This window comes from Chiloscyllium punctatum, chromosome 48 (assembly GCF_047496795.1).
Source record: "Chiloscyllium punctatum isolate Juve2018m chromosome 48, sChiPun1.3, whole genome shotgun sequence".
Lineage (NCBI taxonomy): Eukaryota > Metazoa > Chordata > Chondrichthyes > Orectolobiformes > Hemiscylliidae > Chiloscyllium > Chiloscyllium punctatum.
In genome coordinates, this window is record NC_092786.1 from 40,333,163 (window position 1) to 40,357,251 (window position 24,089).

The following is a 24,089-nucleotide window of genomic DNA, read 5'->3' on the forward strand; positions in this document are numbered from 1 at the left end:
CGCCACTCCCCCTCCCCTCTATCCTCCCTTTCTATCTTTCCTGTAGCATTTGTATCCTGGGACATTCAGCTGCCAGTCCTGTCTATCCATGTGCCACATTTCTGTAATTGCTATGGTATCTTAGATCCTTATGCCTTCCCTTTTGGATCTCTTGCATTGAAGTAAATGCAGTATAATTTACCAGTCCTACCTTGTCCTCTGCTTTGTCCCTGCCTGCCCTGACTGACTCGTTTCTGTTATCAACTGTGCCAGTCTCAGATTGATGTCTTTCCTCCCTATCTCCCTGGGACCCACCAAACCATCTCCCCCTCCCCCCACCTTACTAGTTTAAGCCCTCCTGAGCAGCTCTAGCAAATGTTGTGGTTCTGTTCGCCGAGCTGGGAATTTGTCTTGCAAATGTTTCGTCCCCTGTCTAGGTGACATCCTCAGTGCTTGGGAGCCTCCTGTGAAGCGCTTCTGTGCTGTTTCTTCCGGCATTTATAGTGGCCTGTCTCTGCCGCTTCCGGTTGTCAGTTCGAGCTGTCCGCTGTAGTGACCGGTATATTGGGTCCAGGTCGATGTGTTTGTTGATTTGCTCTCGCAAATCTCCCTGTCAGTATATTAGCCCCCTTTCAATTCAGGTGCAATCTGTTCTTGTGCAGGTCATTTCTACCCCCTGAAGAGATTCCAGTGATGCAAAAAATGTAAATCCTTGTCCCATTCATCAGCTCCTCAACCATGCATTCATTTGCTCTATCCTCCTATTCCTACCCTCGCTTGCAGCACCAGGAGTAATCCAGATATTACTACTCTCAAGGATGTCCCTTTTTAAATTCCTGCCTAACTTTCTGTATTCTCCCTTCAGAATCTCATCCTTTTTCCCTTCCGATATCACCAGTTCCAATGTGGACAATGACCTCTTGCTGGTCCTTCTTCTCCCATGAGAGCATTCTGCACCCTCTCTGAGACATCCTTGATCTTGGCATCAGGGAGGCAACATATCATTCTGATTTTTCACTGTTGGTGACAGAAACATCTGTCTGTGCTTCGAACTAGTGAGTCCCCTAACACAATTGATCTCTCGGAACCTGATGTACCTCTCATTACATTAGACCCGTCTCGATACAAGAAACTTGGCTGTTTGTGCTACATTCCCTTGAGAATCCATCACGCCATACATTTTCCAAAACAGCATACTTGTTTGAAATGGGGATAGCCATAGAAGATTCCTGCACCACCTGCCTACCTCTCTTACCTTTCCTGGCATTAACCCATCTATGTGACACGCCTGCTTTCCATTGGTCAGTGCATTGAGTATAGGCGTTGGGACATTACCTTGTGGCTGTACAGGACATTGGTGAGGTCACTTTTGGAATGTTGCATTCAATTCTGGTCTCCCTGTTCTCGGAAAGATGTGAAACTTGAAAGAGTTCAGAAAAGACCTAAAAGGATTTGTTGGTGTTGGAAGGTTTGAGCTGTAGGGAGAGGCTGAATAGGCTGGGGTTATTTTCCCTGGAGTGTTGGATGTGGAGCATGGCCTTAGATGTTGAGGGACATGAATAGGGTGAATAGCCAAGGTCTTTTTCCCAGGGTAAGGGAGTCCAAAACTAGAGGGCATTGGTTGAAGATGAGGGGGAAAGATTTGAAAGGACTCTGGGAGTAACCTTTTCACGTTGAGGGTGGTGCATGTATGAAACAAGCTTCCAGAGGTGGTGGTGGAGGTGGCCACAATTGCAACATTAAAAAGGCATCTAGATGGTACCCGAATAGGAACGGTTTAGAGGGATATAGGCCAAATGCTGGCAGATGGGACTAGATCATTTTCAGACATCTGGTTGGCATGGACGAGTTGGACTAAAGGGTATGGTTTCTTTGCTATATGACTTTATGGCTAAAATTTTGGGATTTCCAGTTATTAACTTAAAGTTTTCTGATGTCAACTTTGTGTATAGCAAATGGTCTTTTTCAGAAATGCACAAATCTATCTTGTCATAATTGGGCAGAACATCTATTATCTGTAGGTCTGGCAACTTGCAGATCTACTATGTGACAGGGTGCACTTTCCTCCATGGGTGACCTCTTTGAATGAGCTAGCTGTAACCCTGATCAGAAAAAGCAACTTAATGTGTAAATAAACATTTCCTGAAGAAGTATCAGACATATTTAATGTTGCCGTTTCTGTAACTACAAAATACTATGTGACATTGTGAAAACAGGAAGAGGCAAGAAAGCAATAAAATGCACAGAATATTGGGGAAATAGGAAGGTCAGTTTATGACTAGAGCTACCATAATGTTAGATATACGTTCTGCTAAAAGTTGCATGAGACCGATGACGAATGTCAGAGCAGTGAGAGGCTTTACAGAAGGAAACGGGGAGAGCACAGAGTCAACATGTTCCAGTACAGACAAAGGGTGACCCAAAAATCCAGTGATCCCTGGACATCAAGGGATATACATGCTTGGATGAAGACAAAAAGGGAGGCTACAGTAGATAGCAAGAACTCAAACAACAGAAGTGCTATTGTACAGTGTGCAAGGAGAAATTAAAAAAGGATATGTTAAAGGCTCAGAGGACATGAAAAATAATGGCTGGTAAAATCCTAAGTCATTTTAAAAATGTGTGAAGGATAAAAGTGTAAGTGGAGAAAGAATCTGGACCATTTAAGGACCACAGTGGTAAATTGTGTATGGAGCCAGAGGACGTAGGTAGGCTTCTTAAAAAATGATTATTTTACTGGTATCCACTAGCGAGAGGCATGATATGGTCACAGAAATCAGGGTCAAAAAATTGATGCACTTGAAGAAATTAGCATAGACAGAGAGGAGGTACTGAGTGGCCTGGAAGGCTTACAAGTAGATAAACATGCAGGGCCAGTTGAGATGGATCCCAGGTTTTTGAGTGAGACAAGGGAGAAAATAGCAAGGCCACTGGCAATAATTTTCAATTCCTATCTGGCCACGGGAGAGGTGCCAGTGAACTGGAGGTCATGTCGTGTTATACTGTTGTTAATGGGAGCAAGGGATAAACCAGGAAACTGAAGGCTGGGCAGTGTAACCTCGGTGGTGGGGAAGCAAGTCTGGGGATGAAGAGGTGCAGGGATTAAATCAAGAATATTCATGTATGACCAACTTGATTTAACCAGGTGTGTAGATGAGTGCAATGCATTCAGCGGAGTTTCTTTGGACTTGACGAAGTGTTTTGAGGAAGTCCCACATGGGAAGCTGATAGTGAAGGCAGTAGCCCTTGGGATCAAAGGAAATTTGCCTAATTGGATCCAAAATTGGCTGAGTCACATGAAGCAGAGGGTGATAGTCAGAGTGTTGTTGCAAAAGGCTTGTATTCGTTGGGGCTCAACAGTGGTCGGTGTTGGCAATCCTGCTATTTGTGGTGTACATCTAAATTCAAGCTGAAATCATTTTTGAGTGATGATCAGTAAGTCTGAATGATATGAAAATTGGTGAGATGGGAAATAATGAGAAGGAAAGCCTTTTCGCACAGGAGGATATAGACAGCTGATCAATGGCAAATGGGATTCAATTGGATGAGTTTGAGGTGATGTGCTCACGTGGGATAAACAAAGAGAATACATGGAGGTTGGATTGTGGGAAACAGAAGATCAAAGGACCCTGATGTACATGTCCATCAGTCTCTTTGGTCCAACTTGTTCTGCCGACCAGATATCCTAAATAAATCTAGTCCCGTTATGCCAACATTTGGCCCGTATCCCTCTAAGCTCTTTCTATTTGTGGACTCATCCAGATGCCTCTTAAATGTTGCAATTGTACCAGCCTCCACCACTTCCTCGGACAGCTCCTTCCATACACACACCACGCTCCGCATAAAAAAGTTGCCCCATGGTCCCTTTTAAATCTTTCCGCTCATCTTACACCTATGCCCCCCCCCCCCCAAAAAACAACCTATGCCGCCACCGTACTGGACTCCCCTAGCCCAAGGAAAAGTCCTTGGCCATTCACCCTTTCCATGCTCCTCATGATTTTAGAAACCTCAATAAGGTCACTCCTCAGCTTCTGTCCCTGGGAAAACAGCCCCAGCCTTTTCGACCTCTTGCTATAGCTCAACCCCTACAACCCTGGCAACATTGCTGTAAATCTTTTGTGAACCCTTTCAAGTTTCACAACATTCTTCCAATAGGAGGGAGACTAGAATTGCATGCAGTATTCCAATGGTGGCCTAACCAATGTCTTGTACAGCTACAACATGACCTCCCAACTCCTATATTCAATGCACTGACTAATAAAGGCCAGCATGCCAAACGCCTTCACTATCCTATCTACCTGCGACTCCACTTTCAATGAACTATGAACCTGCACTCCAAGGTCTCTTTGTTCAGCACTGTTTTTCTTTAGGAATTGTGCACGTTTATCAATATTGTACATGAAACAATTTTGTTTTAATATCCAAATGCAACCTTAGATATAACAAAAAATGAAATTTCACTTTGAGCATAAATCTCTAATACTTCTGCATCACCATCTAGAGGAATTTAATTGTATTGCAGCGGCTTCCTGTTTCAAGAAGCATACAATATGCACTGCTCAATCCAGCTGTCAACCACTGACCTTATTCCAAGAACAGTTTTTTAACTGGCATCTTGGCCAATATTCCTTCATCATAGAAAAGAATGAAAGCATATCACTGCGAGTAGCATCACTTAAGACATGTCAGTCTCTGATGTCTTTAAATCCCACCAAAAACAGTGTTGATTTTTATGATTAATACAATAGTTATAATATCTGGTTGGCTAATTTGCTGTTTGTGGTATGCTGTGTGCAAGTTGACTGCTGTATTTAACGGATGTATCAGTGACTGCTCTAATCTAACTAATTGGCTGGAAATCATTTTGGGACATTTTGAAATGCTTTCCGTTTGTTTATTCGTGGGATGAGTGTGTTACGGACTAGGCCAGTGTTTATTGCCCATCCTTAATTGCTCAGAGGGCTATTAAGAGTCAACTGTGTTGCTGTGGGTTTGGAGTTAAATGTAGGCCAGAATGGTAAGGATGGCAGTTTCCTTCCCTAAAGAAAAGTAATGAACCAGGTTGGTTGTTCTGACAATTGTCAATGGATTTGTGGTCGTCATTGGATGCTTATTTCCAGATTTTTATTAAATTCAAATTCCATCATCTGCACTAGGATTCAAACACAGAACCAGAATATTATCTGGATATTTGGATTAATAGTTGAGAGATAATGTCACTAACTCTTAGTACATGCAATTTTAACAAACAGCTTTTTCTCTTGTCATTGTTGCTTTTTTGTTTTCTTTTAGAAAGAGAATTGTACTTGTATATCGTTTCAGTGTTGTCTTCACCTTCTGTCCCTGGCTGGGAAAAAAAAATGGAAGTCTCTTGCATGGATTTTCTTAGAACTTTATTTTTGTCCAAAACGTGGATTTGATTCCATGTATGTAATGCCATAAACATTGCATGAAAATGAAAATCTATGTTTATTCTGGTATATACTCAACCAGTAGAATACTGAACCAAACTAGGAACAATATTCTTACAGAACAAAGCTATGTTAATTGTACACTCAGGCTTTGCAATGGCTGTGACGCATCTTGTTAAGATGTAATCTATCTTTCCCATAAGTGAAATGTTATTTCCCAAAATGAATTATTATTAAGCTGGAGAGGGTTCCAAACAGATTTACTGGGATGTTGCTGGTTATGGAAGGTTTGAGTTTGAGTTAGAAAGAGAGGCTGGGAGTTCTTTGGAGGAAAGGAGGTTGAGAGCTGACCTGGTAGGAGTTGATAAAAGAATGAGGGTTATGGGTAGAGTTAATGGTAGTTGCCTTTTCCCTGGGATGGGGGATTTCAAGACTGGGGTTTTTAAGGTGAGAGGAGAGAAGTTTAAACAAGACATCAGGCAAATTTGTTACACAGTGGTTCGTCTATGGAACTGATGTCCTGAGGAAGTGTTGGATGTAGGTAGAATTACAGTGTTTAAAAGGCATTTTGATAAGTACATAAATAGAAAAGATTTGCATGGATATGGGACAGGAGCACAAAGGTGACACTGGTTTAATTTGGGATTATGTTCACCATGGTCTGTTTGGACTGAAGGGTCTATTTCGATGCTGTATGACTTTGACCTGGTACATCTCCACTCCTCTACTAAGAAATGTTGCTCTTGTTTCTCTTCAAACTCAAATCTTCAGACTACGACACAAAAGGAACACAAACGGTGTTGAGGGGGTGTGTGTGCCTGTGTGTGTGCCTGTGTGTGTGCCTGTGTGTGTGTGTGTGTGTGTGTGTGTGTGTGTAAATACTCTCTCATTGACAAGATTATTAACATTACCAGTTCCCTTCATGCAGAATATTTTTTAAAGGAATGGAAATGAAAGGTCTACTGAAAACAGGTGAAAAGTTAACTCATTTGCAAACTGCAAATAATATATGGATTTATTTTTAAATACTCCTCCTCTATGCCTGAGAGCTGACCTGAGAACTAGCTTTTAGTTGTCCAGACATATGGCCAAGAACTTCAGCAATGAGTCACTTTGTTTTATTTTGAGTTTGGGAATAATCATTGACTACTTAGCACATAGGATTTATTTTTATTCATTCATGGGATGTGGGTGTCATTGGCTAGGCTAACATTTATTGCTGAACCCTATGTCCTCTAGAAAAACTACTAATAAATTGTTACCTTGAAATTAAGTCCATGTGGTGTAGGTACACCCATAATGCTGTTAAGGAGATTCATGATTTGACCTAATGGCACTGAAGGAATGGCAGTATAATTCCGAGTAAGGATGGTATCTTGTCTTTGAGGAGCTCTTGCATTGGAACGCCAACTGCATCTACTGCCCTTGTTCTTCTGGCTGGTCGAGGTTGAGAGTTTGGAAAATAGGGTCAAATGCCAGTACTGTACTGTGTTCTGCTCCAACCTTGCAAGAATGCTTGGTGCACCAGTGCATTCTCTTGTAACCCAGCCTCATCGTAAACTTTAGAATTCTCTGAATTTTGTGGATCTCATCTACAAAATGCCTGGGGTTGTTAGGATTCTACTGATTTAATTGACTATAGTGAAGAGAGGTATTATATCGGCTGGATTAATTTTCCCAGATGAAACGATGGTGTTGAGTTGTACAATTTCACATACTCAAACTTTATAAAGAACATTGGGATATCTAGATTTATGATTCACTCCTCAGCTTAGTGTGCGCCAGTTCAGAGACAAAAAAACTGCAGATGCTGGAATGCAAGGTAGATGAGCAGGAGGCTGGAAGAACACAGCAAGCCAGGCAGCATCAGGAGCTGGAGAAGTTAATGTTTTGGTCTAACCCTTCTTTGGACCGGGGAGCTGTGGATAAAGTGGAGGAGGGGGTGGGGGGGTTGTTGGGTGAGGAGAGGGGTGGAGTGGTGAGGTAGTAATAGGTGACCACAGGTATAGGGTATGGCCTGGTTAGTTGATGGGAGGAATGAATCCAGTTGGTGATTGAAAGGAAGGGTCAGTCAGCAGAATGGAAGGGAGGTGGAGGGGCTGGAAAGGGAGTTGGAGGATGGGAGAGAGGTTATTTGAAGTTGGACAACTCCGTGTTGAGTGCTCCAGGCTGTAGGCTGCCCAGGCAGAAGATCAGGTGTTCTCCAGTTGGTGGTCTGGATTCACTGTGGCAATGGAGGAGGCCAAGGACAGTCATGTCGGAGATGTAGTGGGAAAGGGAATTAAAATGGGAAGTGACTGGGAGATCAGGTCGGCTGAGATACTTCACAAAACGTGTCCTTAGTTTATATTTGGCCTCACCGTTGACGAGAAGACTGCATCAGGAGCACCGGATGCAGCAAAACTAGGTTAGAGGAGAGTCAGGTGCACCTCTGTCTCACCTGGAAGGATTGTTTGGGGCACTGGATGCAGGTGAGAGGGATGCTGTGCCCACACGTTCTGCATCTTTAACGGTGGTAGGGGAAGGTACCAGGGAGTTTGGGGGGGTTCGATGGGGAGAGTGGCACGAACGTGGGATTGGGTGAAGGGCACTGTCCTTATAGAAGGCCGAGGGGGATGCGGAGGGGAAGATGTTCTTCGTGACGGGTCGAGTTGGAGTTAGCAGAAGTGCTTAAGGATGATGCATTGGATGTGGAGACTAATGAGGTGGTAAATATGTGGACCCTGTCTTTATTGTGTTTTGGGGTGGGGGGATTTTCGAGCAGTGGAGCAGGGAATGGAGGAGTTGTGGTAGAGGGTTGTCTGGAAGACAGGGAAAAGCATGTTGTTCAAAATAGGTGGGCATCTGGGATGCTTGGGAGTGGAATGTCTCCTCATCCAATAGCAATGTTACTCTGTCAGCTAGATTTACTTTCAAAAGTAGCTTCATTTACACAAGCAACAGTTCTTGAATTTATTCAGAATGCTGGTGATGTCCCAAGATGTACATTTTTTCCAGTGTTTGGAAATCCTATGGGCTATTATTATTCAATGCCATAAATTTCACCTTTTTTTATCAATTTGTTCAGAAAGAAATCTGACTGAAATGAAGTTGAATTCATGTTTCATCTTTTTAACGTATTAGGGCCAGCTGTATCTACTGGTGACAGACCAGGGCTTTCTGACAGAGGAGAAGGTGGTCTGGGAGAGTTTACACAATGTGGACGGAGATGGCAATTTCTGTGACTCTGAATTTCACCTGAGACCTCCATCTGACCCAGAAACTGTGTACAAAGGACAGCAGGATCAAATAGATCAGGTAAACTAAAGAACAGCAATGTCTGTTACTAGCTAATTTGACTATGCATGATTAATGATGCAGCATTTTGACCTTCGTACTTAACATTGAGGAAAAGCAAAAGAAATGATCACGAAGTTGAAGGAAAATCTCTCTCACTAGGGAGCCAAAGATGTGTTTGATAAAAATTGTCTTGAAATGAAACAAAGGTAGCAGGATAACAGGGATGAGGCAAAGGTTCCAAACTACCAGAGTATTCTAGCTGACTGGCCAGTGGTGCAGTTGAAGTAAAGGTGAAACTTATTGGCAAAGGCATGTGCAACATTTGAAGCTGAAGGAGATAACCGAACATAGTGTTTTACTGAAACTTTAGCTTCTATCATAGAGGTGTACAACACAAAAACAGACCCTTCAGTCCAAGTCATTCATATCGACCAGATATCCTAAAGTAATCTGGTCCCATTTGCCAACACTTGGCCCAAACCCCTCCAAACCTTTCCTATTCATATACCCATCCAGATATCTTTTAAATGTTGTAATTGTACCAGCCTCCACAACTTCCTTTGGCAGCTCATTCCATACACGCACCACCCTCTGTGTGTTCCTTTTTAAATATTTCCCTTCTCACCTTTAACTTATGCCCTCTAGTTTTGGGCTTGCCCACCCCAGGAAAAAGACCTTGTCTGTTGACCTTGTCCATGCTGCTCATAATTTCATAAACTTGTATAAGGTCACCCCGCAGCCTCCAACGCTCCAGGGAAAACAACTCCAGCCTATTCAGCCTCTCCCTATAGCTCAAACCTTCCAACTCTGGCAACATCCTTGTAAATATTTTTTGAACTCTTTAATGTTTCACAACATCCTTCCAATAAGTGGGAGGCCAGAATTGCACACAGCATTTCAAGAGTGGTCTCACCACTACCCTGTACAGCCTCAGCATGACCTTCCAACTCTTATACTCAATGCTCTGACCAATAAAGAAAAGCATACCAAATGCTACCTTCACTATTCTACCCACCTTCAACTCCACTTTCAATGAATAATGAATCTGCACTCCAAGATCTTTTTGTTCAGCAACACTCCCCAAGACCTTACCATAAAATGTATTAGTGATTTGCATTAGTCACTGGGGGCTCCATAGTTAGGAGGACAATCGGAGGTTCTGTGGGAACAAGAGTCTCACAGTCGGTGTGCTGCCTCCTAGGTGCCAGGGTTCGTGATGTCTCTGACAATGTTTTCGGGATCCTTTCGGGGGAGGGGGAGTAGCCTCAAGTCGTGATCCACGTAGGCACCAATGACATAGGTAGGAAAAGGGGTTGGGATTTAAGGCAGAAATTCAGGGAGCTAGGGCGGGAGCTTAAAGCTAGAACAACAGAGTTGTTATCTCTGGATTGTTGCCTGTTACACGTGCTAGTGAGGAGAAGAATAGGGAAACAGGGAAGTTGAACGCTTGGCTATAGGGATGGTGCAGGAGGGAGGGTTTTGGATTCCTGGATAATTGGAGGCCTTTCTGAAGTAGGTGGGACCTCTACAAACAGGATGGTCATCACCTGAACCAGAGGGGTACCAATAGCCTGGAGGTGAAATTTGATCATGTTCTTCGGGTGGGTTTAAACTAATTTAGCAGGGGGGTGGGAACCTAAATTATTGTTCGAGTATAGAGGAGGTTGAGAGTAGGGAGATCTGAAATAAGGTTTCAGGGTCGCAAGAGGGCACAGCAAGCGAAACGTTGGTTTGAGGTATGTCTATTTCAATGCCAGAACATCCGGAATAAGGTGGGTGAACTTGCAGCATGGGTTGGTACCTGGAATTTTGATGCTGTGGCAATTTCAGAGACATGGGTAGAGCAGGGACAGGAATGGTTGTTGCAGGTTCCTAGATTTAGATGTTTCACTAAGAATAAAGAAGATGGTAAAAGCGTTAGAGGTGTGGTATTTGGCAGTCAAGGACAGTGTTATGGCTGCAGAAAGGACATTTGAGGACTCGTTTACTGAGGTAGTATGGGCGGAAATTGGAACTGGAAAGGAGAGGTCACCCTGTTGGGAATTTTTTATGGCCTCCAAATAGTTCCAGAGATGTAGAGGAAAGGATAACACAGATGATTCTCGACAGGAGCGGAAGTGATAGGGTAATTGTTATGGGGGATTTCAACTTTCCAAATATTGACTGGGAATACTATAGCTCAAGTACTTTAGATGGGTCAGTTTTTGTCCAACATGTGCAGGACGGTTTCCTGACATAGTATGTAGACAGGCCAACAAGGGGCGAGGCCACATTAGATTTAATGCTGGGTAATGGACCCGGCCAGATGTTAGATTTGGAGGTCGGTGAGCACTTGGTGATAGTGACCACAATTCAGTTATGTTTACTTTAGCGATGGAAAGGGATAGGCATACACTGGAGGGCAAGAGCTACAGCTGGGGAAAGATAATCATGATATGTTTGACAAGGTTTTGGATGCATAGAATGGGGAGGGAAACTGCGGGGATGGGCAGAATAGAAATGTGGAGCTTATTCAAGGAACAGCTATTATGTGTCCTTGATAAGTATGTAACTGTCAGACAAGGAGGAAGTTGTCGAACGCAGGAGCTGTGGTTTACAAAGGAAGTTGAATCTCTTGTCAAGAGGAAGAAGGCGGCTCACGTTAGAATGAGATGTGAAGGCTCAGTTCGGGTGCTTGAGAGTTATAGGGTTGCCAGGAAAGACCTAAGGAGAGAGCTAAGCTGAGCGAGGAGGAGACATGAGAAGTTGTTAAGGGAAAACCCTCGAGCTTTCTATAAGGGATAAAAGAATGACGAGTAAGATTAGAGCCAATCAAGGACAGTAATGGGAAGTTGTGCGTGGATTCAGAGGAGATAGGAGAGGTGCTAAATGAATATTTTTCATCAGTATTCACATTGGAAAAAGACGATGTTGTCGAGGGAAATAGTGAGAAACAAGGCTACTTGATGAGATCGGATTGAGGTTCACAAGGAGGAGATGTTAACAATTCTGGAAAGTGTGAAAATAGACAAATATCCTTGGTCAAGTGAGATTTGTCCTAGGATTCTCTGGGAAGCCAGGGAGAAGATTGCAGAGCCTTTGGCTTTGATCTTTGTGTTGTCATTGTCTACAGGAATTGTACCAGAAGATTGGAGGATAGCAAATGTTGCCCTCTTGTTCAAGAAGGGGATTAGAGACAACCCTGGTAATTATAGACCAGTGAGCCTTACTTCAGTTGTGCAAAATGTTGGAAAAGTTATAAGAGATAGGGTTTGTAATCATCTCAAAAAGAATAATTTGATTCGGGATGGTCAATACGGTTTTTTGAAGGGTAGGTCATGCCTCGCAAACCTTAATTAATTATTTGAGAAGGTGACCAAACAGGTGGATGAGGGTAAAGCCATTAATGTATATGGATTTCAGTAATATTCAGTAATTTGATAAGGTTCCCCATGGTAAGCTACTGCACAAAATACGAAGACATGGGATTGAGGGTGATTTAGCGGTTTGGATCAAAAATTGTCGAGCTGAAAGAAGACAGAGGGTGGTGGTTGATGGGAAATGTTCATCCTGGAGTTCAGTTGTTAGTGGTGTACCGCAATGACCTCTTTTGGGTCCACTGCTGTTTGTCATTTTTGTAAACAACTTGGATGAGGGCATAGAATGATGGGTTAGTAAATTTGTGTTGCTGGAAAAGCGCAGCAGGTCAGGCAGCATCCAAGATGCAGGAGAATCGACATTTCGGGCATGAGCCCTTCTTCAGTCCCGAAACGTCGATTCTCCTACTCCTTGGATGCTACCTGACCTGCTGTGCTTTTCCAGCAACACATTTCCAGCTCTAATCTCCAGCATCTGCAGTCCTCACTTTTTCCTAGTAAATTTGTGGATGACACTAAGGTCAGTGGAGTTGTGGATAGTGTCAAAGGATGTTATAGGTTAGAGGGGAACATAGATAAGCTGCAGAGTTGGGCTGAGAGGTGGCAAATGGAGTTTAATGCAGAAAAGTGTGAGGTGATTCACTTTGGAAGGAGTAACAGGAATGCAGAGTACTGGGAGAATAGTCAGATTCCTGGCTGTGTAGATGAGCAGAGAGATCTCTCTGTCCATGTACATAGATCCCTCAAAGTTGCTGCCCAGGTTGATAGGGTTGTTCAGAAGGCATACATTGTGTTAGCTTTCATTATTAGTGGGATCGAGTTTTGGAACCACGAGGTCATGCAGCTGTACAAAACTCTGGTGCAGCCGCACTTGGAGTATTGCGTGCAGTTCTGGTCACCACATTATAGGAAGGATTGGAAGCTTTGGAAACGGTCCACAGGATATTTACTAGGATGTTGCCTGGTACGGATGGAAGATAATGGGCGGGTTAGGTGAATTGGCCATGCAAAATTGTCCATAGTGTTAGGTGCATTAGAGGGAAATTGGTCTGGGTAGGTTACTCTTTGGAGGGTCGGTAGGGGCTGGTTTCCACACTAGGGAATCTAATCTAATCTTGTGAGGCAAGGTTGACTGACTTGAGACTGTTTTTGTTAGAGAGAAGAAGGTTGAGAGGTGACTTAGAGGAGACATATAAGATAATCAGAGGGTCAGTTTGGGTGGACAGTGAGAGCCTTTTTCCTGGGATGGTGATGGCTAGCACAAGGGGGCATAGCTTTAAATTGAGGGGTGCTGGATATAGGTCAGATGTCAGAGGTAGTTTTTTGACTTGGAGTGTAGTAGGGGCATGGAACAATAGTGGCCCACCAACTTTACGGATCGGCATATTGACGAGAATGGAATTGGTTAGGTAAGTTAGATGGGCTTCAGATTGGTTCCACAGGTCAGTGCAACACCAAGGGCCGAAGTGCCTGTACTGCCCTGTAATGTTCTTGTCCTCCCCTAATGTTCTCGGCCCATCTGATCAAGATCCTGTTATCCTAACCTTGTGAACAAGTCTACCACGAGGAACCTTGTCAAACATGTTACTGAGGTCCATATAGATCATGTCTACTGCTTTGCCATCATCAATCCTCTTCATTACTTCAGAAAACTCAATCAAGTTTGTGCACATAGAAAATCACATCTCACTATCAGCTGACTATCTCTAATCAGTCTTTGCCTTTCCAAATGCATGTAAATTCTGTCCTTCAGGATTTCCTCCAACAACTTGCCCAACACCGACATCACGCTTACCAGTCTATAGATTCTGCACCATTAAATTTCTGACATCACTTATCCTGCAACTTAGTGATGAGCGCACTGAGATTTGTGTTTGTTGCAAAATTATTTTTGACATGTTAATGTACAAATCGATGGGATTGTGTTTCCTGTCCTTGGAAATATTCCAGTCTTATTTTTATACAGAGCCTTTCTTGAATTTAGTATCCTACAATCCTATCAGTAAAATGTGTACATGTGCCATTTTTATAATAGAATTGAGAATGCTATTTGGCAATATTCAGAAAATAAAACTTGCTGTGAAAGCTGCCAAATTGAGTACCATGTGTAGAATTTTCCACCACATAGAGTAATTGAGATGACGAGTAATGGAGGCAAGTTGTGTGCATGGGAGAAAGAGATAAAAGGATTTATTGGTAAATTTCAGTCAGGAAAATCTAAGAAAGCTGGTGAGGAATCTAAGCATCAATCATTTGAGTGAAATTGTGTTCCTGTGCTCTTGAGTTAAAAGGTTTTCGTTGAACTGCTTGTAGACCTGAAACCTAGCGTGGTAATAGCATTGCTCTGATCAATTGTACAGCATTGAGGTGGTACACCGCCACCATAAGAGTTGATCACAAAGAGGTCTTGATATAAAACAGAAATCAGTACAGCTCTAAGGCAACTTGAGTACATTTAACTAAATGTCCTTCAGGCACATTATTCATGTGCCATTGGATACTCTACATTGTGGTGCTATTTTGATGGACCACCATTCAACTTTGTGGCTTAGAGCTGTCACCACACATGCACAAACAACTTTCATCATAATTCTACAGCTTGAATCCTGATTTGTAGTTGTACCACAAAGAGATAGCTGATAAACTGAGAGAGAAAAAAATGTTAGGTAGGGTGACAAGGAACACGTTTGGAAATGATTTGGTTGTGCTCGGATATACCACAGGAACAGAGGGTGTCGGAGGAGGAGGCTCATGCTTTGAAATTGTTAAGCTTATTGTTGAATCCTGAAGTTTGCAAAGTGCTGAGGCAGAAGTTCCATTTTCAACTATTCACATTTCTCGTTAGCATTTCTCTCTCTTGGCTTATCAGCTATCTCTCTGTTTGCCTATCCTTTCCCTCTCTCTCTCTCTCTCTCTGGGCTCTGTCTGTATGCACTCTATTCACTCTTCTCTCTACCAACCCCATCATCAGTATAAATGTCACCCTTTGCCAGCTATCTTTGGTTCTGAAGAAGGGTCACTGGACTTGAAACGTTAACACCGTTTAAAGATGCTGCAAGACCAGTTGTTCCTCTGGTGTTCTGTCTTTATTTTGACATTTATTATGTCGTACTCAAATTGATTAAATAATAAAGTTAACAGCTTTAATGTAAGATTCCCAGTCAAATTTTTAATTTAAAAACTCCATTAATGCAAGGGAGGTCCAAGGAAATGTTCTAGAAGAGTACTTGCAGTAACCCACTACCCATCGTAGGGATACTGATGTGATTTGATTTTGTGCATGTGTGTGGTGCTCCATCTTAGTGAAATTGCCCACCATGCCTTGGAAGAATTAATTTGACAACTGGTACCTTCAGTTTTTGCATTTAATGATTACCGAAATTCCAGCCTGATCATGCTGTGGTTTTATAAGTAGTAGCCATCTGAATACTTCAGCACATCCAGAACCATTGTGCCCATTCAGCTAACTGATCAAAGCTTAAACGTGAAAAGGATTCTGATCCAAGTATAAAATCTGTGTTAATGAGAAAACTGTACAAATGAAAGCATTGTCAAATTCTTGTTTTATTGTATTTTAACATTAACAAGTGACTTTGAAATCATGTAAAATATCCAATGTACAAAAATTCTTCCAAGTTTTGAAAATTTTATGTCAAGTTTTATCTTCTCACTCGAACTGTACATGCATTTCAAGGGTAATGACTGATCCCTCATCTAGGGATTTCCTGATTGGACGTTATTTCTTCTCTCAGGACTATCTGATGGCCTTGTCCTTACAGCAGGAGCAGCAAAGCCAGGACTTATCCTGGGAGCAGATTCCTGAAGGAATTAGTGATCTGGAACTAGCAAAAAAACTGCAGGAAGAAGAAGACAGACGAGCATCCCAGTTCTATCATGAACAGGAACAGGCAGCTGCAGCTCAAAGCCAGGTAATGAAATGTTACCAAATGGAAAGCAGTTTGACATTGAATGCTTTGAACAACTTTGAGCAATTCTGGTCACTTAAGGAAGGATATTGTTGCTCTTGTATGATTGCATAGGTAAGCAGCAAACTTGACTCCATAAAATTTCCCAACATTTTGCGAAGGATTAAGGAAATCAGGTTTATTTCTTCAAAAAGACGTTTTGTTTGAATTTGAAGATTATGAAGTTAGTTAGATATTGGTGTGGACAATTATTCATGGAGGTGAAGAGTTTTCCAAAAAAAAAGACCAAAATTTAAAATATGTGAATGTATAAGGAGGAACGTTGATGAAATTGTCAGCCCAAAATTGTGTGTCTCTGAACAAATTATTGGGAAAAAATCTTGATTCACATTCTAAGGATCAAAAGACTTGAGGATAAAAACAGGGCAGGTCAGCAAGCTTGCAGCATGCATTAGTAATAACTTTTTTGCCTCTTCTATCAAGCCCTTAAGTAATCCATCATGATTCTGCATCGGCTGAGTGATGGAGGATTACGCAAGATATTTCAACGTTGTTTACTTTAGCTATTTGTAAACAAACCACTTCGTGATAGACAACAAAACTTGACTTTTAATTTTGCATCTCTTCAAAATCGGTGTTTGTATAACCATTAGTGTTGAGAGTAGGGCTTCTGCATTGGAAAGTGCAAGGTTGTGCTGAATTCTTCAGTGTACTAATGTGTACCATGGTGAATGTCATCAACTTCTGAGAAAATTGCTTTTTAATTTTTAAACTTTTTCAGTGTTGCAGACTGATGACTTGTTTTGATATTTCACAGGATTATAACTTAATTAAAATGCATATTTCTTCTCAGAAACTAAAGTGTCAGACTCTGTATAATTTCATTAAAACAGATTGAAAAAGACCTCTGAATCATACCAATGCCACTTCTACAGAGGGTAACCTGCTTACCTACTCTGAATTCAATTCTCTCACAACCTTCTGATGGAAGTTTCTGCATCACCTTTCCTCGTAAAGTTAACCAAATGACTTCAAACTATCGAACCATCTCCACATCTCTCCATTTGATCCTGCCCAGTCAATACTATGGATCATTGTGCTTAACAGAACAATTAAATGATTTATTTTATGCTTCACTCTAGTTTAATAACCTTTGGTCCTATTTCCAACTAGCTTTTAATCTAACTTGTTTTTTGATGGAATTAATCAAACGATTAATGGGAGGGCTAAATATTCTTCTAATCTTTTGTCTTAATGTAAAGGAAAAGGTAAATTAAGTGGAAGATAATCTTGCAGCCTTTTACACATACATAGCTTTGACCAAATATAAAAGTTACGGAGCACAGAGGAAGTGAACTACATCACCTGACAGTATTGTGGAATACACAGCCAAGTGCTGAAGAGCTAGATAATCAAGCATAATTTTGCAGAACATGTTTTACAATAAATAAATTGCAATTGATTCACAATGTGCATTATTCTAAGTAAGTATAGGAAATCCTCAAAATGAAAGTTCTAACTGACCTATTACATGAATATTAGCTTTCTTTCTTCTATCCCTCCCAATCTTCTGCGCAAACACTTATTGTGCTAGAGTTGCCTTAGATTTTTGTTCCAAGCACTTCTGTGCACACTCCCCAGACATATTCTGAAAGGTTTGTCTCACTGTGGGATCCCTGTGTAGATCATCCATTTTAATTGGCTCACATCATGTAATGGCTCCCGTTGAAGGAATATTGTTATTTTAAGAATTATTTTTAACTTCTTCTCTTCTCTTGGAAAGTCATTTTGATCACTGGGTTCTCCATAATTATCATGCACGTTATCTGTCAAATAGCAACATTCTTTCAATGAAACAAAATCAATGTTGGACAAACTCCGACCTGGTAGCATCTGTGGAGGTCGAAACAGTTAACATCTTCAGAATGCTTTCATGGGCTGGAAGATCTGTTTTCCAAGAAGTGCAAAATGTAAGGTGTAGAAGTTCGAAAGCTCAGCTACAGTAGCAGTTAAACCCTGCTTTTGTAGATTCAGGTGCAGTGTTGTCCTAAAATTACTGTTCCTGTTCATCATTTATTTGTTGTGATTTCAAACTTATGCTGTACATGTTCCTCTAAAATTCCAGGAAGGTCAACAATCACAGGCAGCAACTGCTGGCAAACAACCTGCGGGCACTGAACGGAAACAGCGTAAGGAAACAAAGGAAAAAGAAAAGGACAAATGCATTCTCTTGTGATGGAGGTTGGAGTTTACCAGGAACTAAGTGCATAACCCTTTAAAGATGATATGCCGCCTGTGCCTGATCCCGAATTGTTCACACTTTGAGAAGCGAAGGGATGACTTCTTTACTACAGTCGGCCAAACTTTGTTCAATGTTGCACAATGCACTATATTCACAATGGAGTTTCTATGGCATTGATTGAAGCAGTTACATTTCATTTGACATAAATCATTGTTCAGAACATACAAGAAGCACCTTTATGTGTTAACAGTGAAATCACAATGCTTGTTTTCAATATCACTAAATTAATTAATGCAATCAGCTAATAAGCTATCTTGGCTAATACTGCCTCAATTTTATTACAGGACAATGGCAGTTTCACAGTATGTTTAGTTTAATGCTCACAATAAGTGACAATAGCTAGATTTTTATTTTAGCTTTCATTAAGTGCTACTAGAACTGATCAGCCCAGTGAATTACAGAAAACAAAGACAAAACAAATAAAAATGGTCTTTCATGCAATGGCTTGTTTAAGATATGCTGACACAAATTTTGAGAGGATACACATGGAGAAGTTGAACAATATTTTGTCCAATTGACAGTTATTTTTCCATGAGCTGGTTTTATTTTGAGCCATATTAATCTGAAGGAATACAAAAAGACAGGTTAACATTTAATAGTGGTATCTCTTGCTTCAAGTTTTCTTTAACTGAATGAATGTGCTTTTTGTTTTGAAGGAATTTGAATTTTTTTCAAAAAAATCACGTGTGGAAATGTGTGAAAGCAGTGATGAGGAATGTAAGGTATCAGCAAGTTAGCAAACAAAATCATGAGTGAATATACTCTGTATTTTCACTAAGATAGTGTTTTAAATTGACAATAAAATTGTAAGCTTATTAATGAGATGTGGAAGGCCCAAAACATGGTTGAAACCTTGTGTTCCGCGCAATGTTTTTCGACCAGCACAATACATGAACATCAGCATTCTTTCCAATAACAGATTAATGCCTTCAAAATTATTTGGTCAAATATTAGTCAAGCCCATAGGCAGTAGCTAAGTTAGGTTTCTAAATGGGACCAATATCCAAATGGTGAAATTATAACATGATGATAGAAACATAACTTTATTCCTTGCGGTCTGTATGATACATTTAATATGATGGTAAGATGTTGTGCATGTATTGTTCGTTGGGACATGGTTACTGGAACATGCAAACACTAAATTGTTGATGGTGAAGTTTGAAGGAATACTGTCTGAAAGTTCATTTTTATACTGTTGAGGTTGGCTTAGATTATGATCATCCTTATAATAATGTAGCTGTTTTTGTGGATTTTAATACATGGACCAGTTTATTTATTTGAATACCTCTAAAAGGGCACCCTCAGTTAAGTGTGCTTGAAGCAGTTTTACATAAAAAGGAGACATGTTGCAACCCTTTGGCAACTGAGAGGGGGGAGAAAATAAAAACATTAAACCTGTTTACTTAGACATAAATATTTATTCATTATGAAATCATTTTAAATTATTTCGAGGTGGGCAACCCAAGCATTTTTTAAAATGGTTTTTGAAGGAATCGTGTTGCACTTAGAAACTTCCTTGCATTAGGAAGTGTTTTACCTAGAATAGGTATAGTGAACAAGATTGTTTGAGGGAATTGCTTTGATTGTTTGAGGGAATTGCTTTGAATTGCCTGGCTGTGTTGTGGATTAGCTGACATCTGTAATGCATGATAATTTTATAGGTCCTGCAGTAACTGTTCACCCATTCTATTGTAAACTTGTATTTGCCTCATTAAAATATATTGATATTAAAAGCACCAGAAAATCAAATATGTATAGATCTAATTATTTGCAGTCCTAGACTAGCATTTCCACGCGAGGTTTTGATGTAAATTTTTCAAGAACAGATATTAAATACCTAAACCAGACTGGTACTGAAAGTGCTGTACAACTGCCCACCAATAATAACCTCTTCAGAGTCCATTGTAAAATTGGGTAACTGTGTTCAAAATTTAGAATCTGTAACAGAATTGCAGTGGTCTTGCAGTGGAGAGTGAGGTGAGAGTCTTGTGTATCAAGTGCAACTCTGCTTACGGGTATATGCAGTACCTTAAATAATAATCCAATATGTGCAATTGACTTTTTAATATTTTTAATGCTCTGCATAAAGACAGCTAAGAACTATGCTAAATGTCACCTCCTGGACCAAATGTACTTTAAATATCAGTTTGTTCTGTGCTCATTTATAGGGAATGGTTACAATTAAGCAATTCTGCAAAGCAAACTTTGTGAATCTTATTCAGAATACTGGGTCTGAATGCTCTGCTGAAATTTGGTGCAAGGAAGCTCAAAATTGACCAAACCTTTTCATTTCTGAGGAAGCTAGATGTTGCCATTTCTAGTAATACATAAAAACACTGACAAGACATTTTAACCATGTCAACCTCATTTTCTTGGAGATTTAATCTCTTACAGCACCTATGGGTCGAGGGTTATGTCATTTTTCTATCACAATAATGCACATTAAAGTTAGCAACATCGTGTGTGTATTTGACTATCAGTAGTAATGGAAAAGCCAAGTGTAGAACAGTGTTACTTTCAGTAGCTTTTGTACTTTTCAGTTCATTTCAGGGTCTTTGAGACTTATCTTTTATCAAAATACTTGTAAATTTTTTTTAAAATACACATTGTGAAAGATGTGTTTTCAAGTCTGCTCTATGTAATTTCTTGTAAGTTTCTTCTGGATTACAGCTACCATAATAACTTGTTTTTTGTATGCTTGTATTCTTGCAAGTCCTGCACTTTCAGGAGTGATTTTCCTTTCGGTAGTTTTTGATTACTAAACATTAAATTCCATTTGTTTTGTGACCAAACATCTATGTAGCATACTGCCATAAGGTGTTATAAACTTGTTGGTGTGGACTATGTGAGTTTTGACAATCTCCTGTCTTTCTTTAAGTGGCACAAAAAAAACCTTAATTGGCACTTGGCACATTAAGAAGTAATTGCAAAGAGAAACTTTCTATGGAACGGAGACTTTCTTGTTCATGTTTTTGGTGTTAACTGAAGGTTGAGAATATAGCTAATTCATATTGTCTGCATCTTGTTACCCCATCCAGTTTGGAAAAATTTGAAGACAGCAGTACATGGTGCCATCATAATTCTCAAGTTCCACTTTATTGGGTAAACCTACAATGTTACATTTTATGCTTTGTATGTACTTTGTTGATTTGCAATATACTAAGTTATCTTCTGAACATCCTGGAGGAGCAATTGAGGAATATTTTGGTAATGGAATTTCTAGGTTTTTTAAATCTTAAAATAGGAAGCACATCACATTTGCAAACAGGAAAAATAACAATGAAAATGTTTAACACATTAATACTGACATGGAACATAGTAGTTTGGGGATTTGGGTGTCAAAGTTGTTCAAAATCACTGCCCACATTATAATTGTCGAGTTATTGATGTTTACACCTTAAAACTGACAAATAAATCTATTAGCCCATATCTCATTACAGAGCTTTTTACTGTGTTTGGCATAGATTGAGCACGAAATGCTAAGCAGTGAGTGGTATCCGAATAGTCTCTTGTAAATTTGTGCAAGAAATTTTAGGAAATGGTATACTGTGACCAAATCAGCTTTTTCAGCTGAACTGTACACCCATTAGTGCCTAGAAAACCATCAAAAAAAGTAAAATGTGGCTTTATTTGCAGTTTTACAAGTGAAACATTACTGGAATCATGTTACATTGGAGCATTCAACTTTGGTCAAATGTCTTTAATTTATTTCGTACCAGTTAGTGCAAAGACTTCTGTTGTTGCAGAAGGCTGTTAAAATTGGTAAAACATTAAACTAAAATAAAAACACATTTCTTGCAATGATATTTGTGTTTGGAATTATTTTAATATAACTACCTTTTTTTTGAACAATCGCAACTATTTATGACTTTAATGTATTAAGTATTTTGAAGTGTTTCAAATAAGCATGAGATAGAATTAATATGGAGCCGAAGTTGTGTATTTAATGGCTTAATACTTTGAGGCTCATGAGTATGAGGCTGTTACTATGGATTTTTAAAAAAACCTGAAATCAGTTTTCTGGTTTCATGTCCTATGGTGGTTTTTAAAAAATATATATGCACTTTGGCCTAAAGAATTCTTTATCTTCCAATTCTGCCCTTTACATTGAATTGGCAGCACACCATTCTGAATTTGGGATAATAAACATGCTTGTCAATTTTCCAATCATTATTTTCCTCAATTCCAGATTATATAATGTTCTGCTACTCTCACTGTCTCCTCCAAAATTTCCTTAAAACACTTCCAGGAATTAATCCTCATGTTAAAGACAGGAAACAGTCACAGGTTTCAGCCGTAAAACTCTTTTCCTCCTTGCTACACCTTTCATAGAAAGTCAGCAAAATTGGAAGTTATTAAAATGCCAATCTTTAAGAATGTGTTCAAAATATTTGTTCTGCTTTTTAAAAGGAATGGAGCATATGGAATGGTTAGTTTCTATGTATATATTTCTGCCGAGGGAATGGGATCAATGAGCACTGCTGGAGAATTTTGCACTTTGCATCTCTCTTGCAACATTGCTGGCAAGACCTGAATTTGGCCATTGCTCCGTAAAAATGAATGGACTGGTTTGCTCGGCCAATTTAGTGTGCGCTTTAGAGTCAACCATGATGTTGTGGATCTAGAGTGGCATATAGAGACACCCCAAAAAGGATAGCAGATTTACTTCTCTCAAGGTCATCAGTAAACCAATTGTTTCAGAATGCCAGTTTGCTCGCTGAGCTGGAAGGTTCACTTTCAGACATTTCATCACCATATCAGATAACGTCATCAGTGAGCCTTCGGTGAAGCACTGGTGGTATGGGTGTTCCGTTAGTTTTGTTGTTGAAGGTGAAGTGGATGGTAAGGCATAGGTCCACTAGCTTGACAATATTGTCCTTGCTGATGAAGTTGGTGGTGTTTGGTGTATGTGTCTTTGGTTCTTCTAATAGTGTAGTCAGTGTTTCCTTGGCCAGGTTGATGTTGATGGATGTGAATAGGAATGCTACGGCAAGGGAGACCATTATTTCATCCTCTATCTTGGTGTCTTTGGTCTTCAAGAGTTCTTGGGTGGAGTGTTCAAGTGGTGTGAGTCTTCTACTAAGTGTTTTAGTCTTTGGTGTAGCAGCTTGGTTAATCTGTAAGTTGGTGTTCCAGGTAGCAAGACTATATGGTCTGAGGAGAGCTCCTGGTTTGTGAATATTGGGTAACCCAGAGAAGCGTGGTGTGTTGGATCAGTTAAGTTTCACTTTTGGGAAGTCGCTCTTATTTATTTCTCAAGATTTCTAAAGTTTTTTGACGAGGCCTGTGATTCATTTCTCTAGTTATGGGGTTGGGTTTGTTGCTACTTGTTGCTATCTGCAAGCAGTGTTGACTTTCTGATTGTAGTCTCTTATGACTTGAGCATCTTTTAACAGCAGGTAGGATGACATTTTTAGTTTTTAGTCTTAGTACTTTCCTTTCTTGTATATTTCCTTCCTTTTTCCTGCTGAATGTTGGTGCGACTGTCTGATGGTTTGCTGGGTTTCTTCTGTGAGGTCTTTGTCTCAGTGTCATTTCTAATGCTAAGAAATCTTTGTCCGCATCCTGGAACTTGTAACTTAGTAAGAGCATTAAGACGGTTGGCACTCCAATCAGAACTCTATCAACAAACACATTGACTTGGATCCCATTTACCACCCACTGAGAAAAAGAACAGGAAATGACACCACCAACCTAAGGAAACCTAAACACACAAAAAGTGGGCCATACTACCAGTGCTTCACTGAAGGCTCACTGATAATGTTACCTAGTACAGTGACAAAACATCTAAAAATGAATCTTCCAGCTTAGTGAACAAACTTACAACCAGAACCTC

The 24,089-nt window shown here is 40.3% G+C and overlaps 1 protein-coding gene across 2 annotated transcripts in view; it reads left to right on the forward strand.

The window, feature by feature from the left end:
• The window catches only part of LOC140468916 (ubiquitin carboxyl-terminal hydrolase MINDY-2-like), a 59,666-nt gene extending 37,609 nt beyond the window's left edge, over nucleotides 1-22,057 (forward strand). Inside the window, exons 7-9 of one of the 2 annotated variants that reach the window (XM_072565019.1) lie at nucleotides 8,514-8,687; nucleotides 15,778-15,954; nucleotides 18,077-22,057. In XM_072565019.1, coding sequence (XP_072421120.1) covers nucleotides 8,514-8,687; nucleotides 15,778-15,954; nucleotides 18,077-18,187 — 462 coding nt within the window. In that variant the 3' untranslated portion in view covers nucleotides 18,188-22,057. The remainder of the gene's footprint in view (nucleotides 1-8,513; nucleotides 8,688-15,777; nucleotides 15,955-18,076) is intronic. The other variant, XM_072565020.1, reaches the window with a different exon arrangement.
• Nucleotides 22,058-24,089: the final 2,032 nt, after the last annotated feature.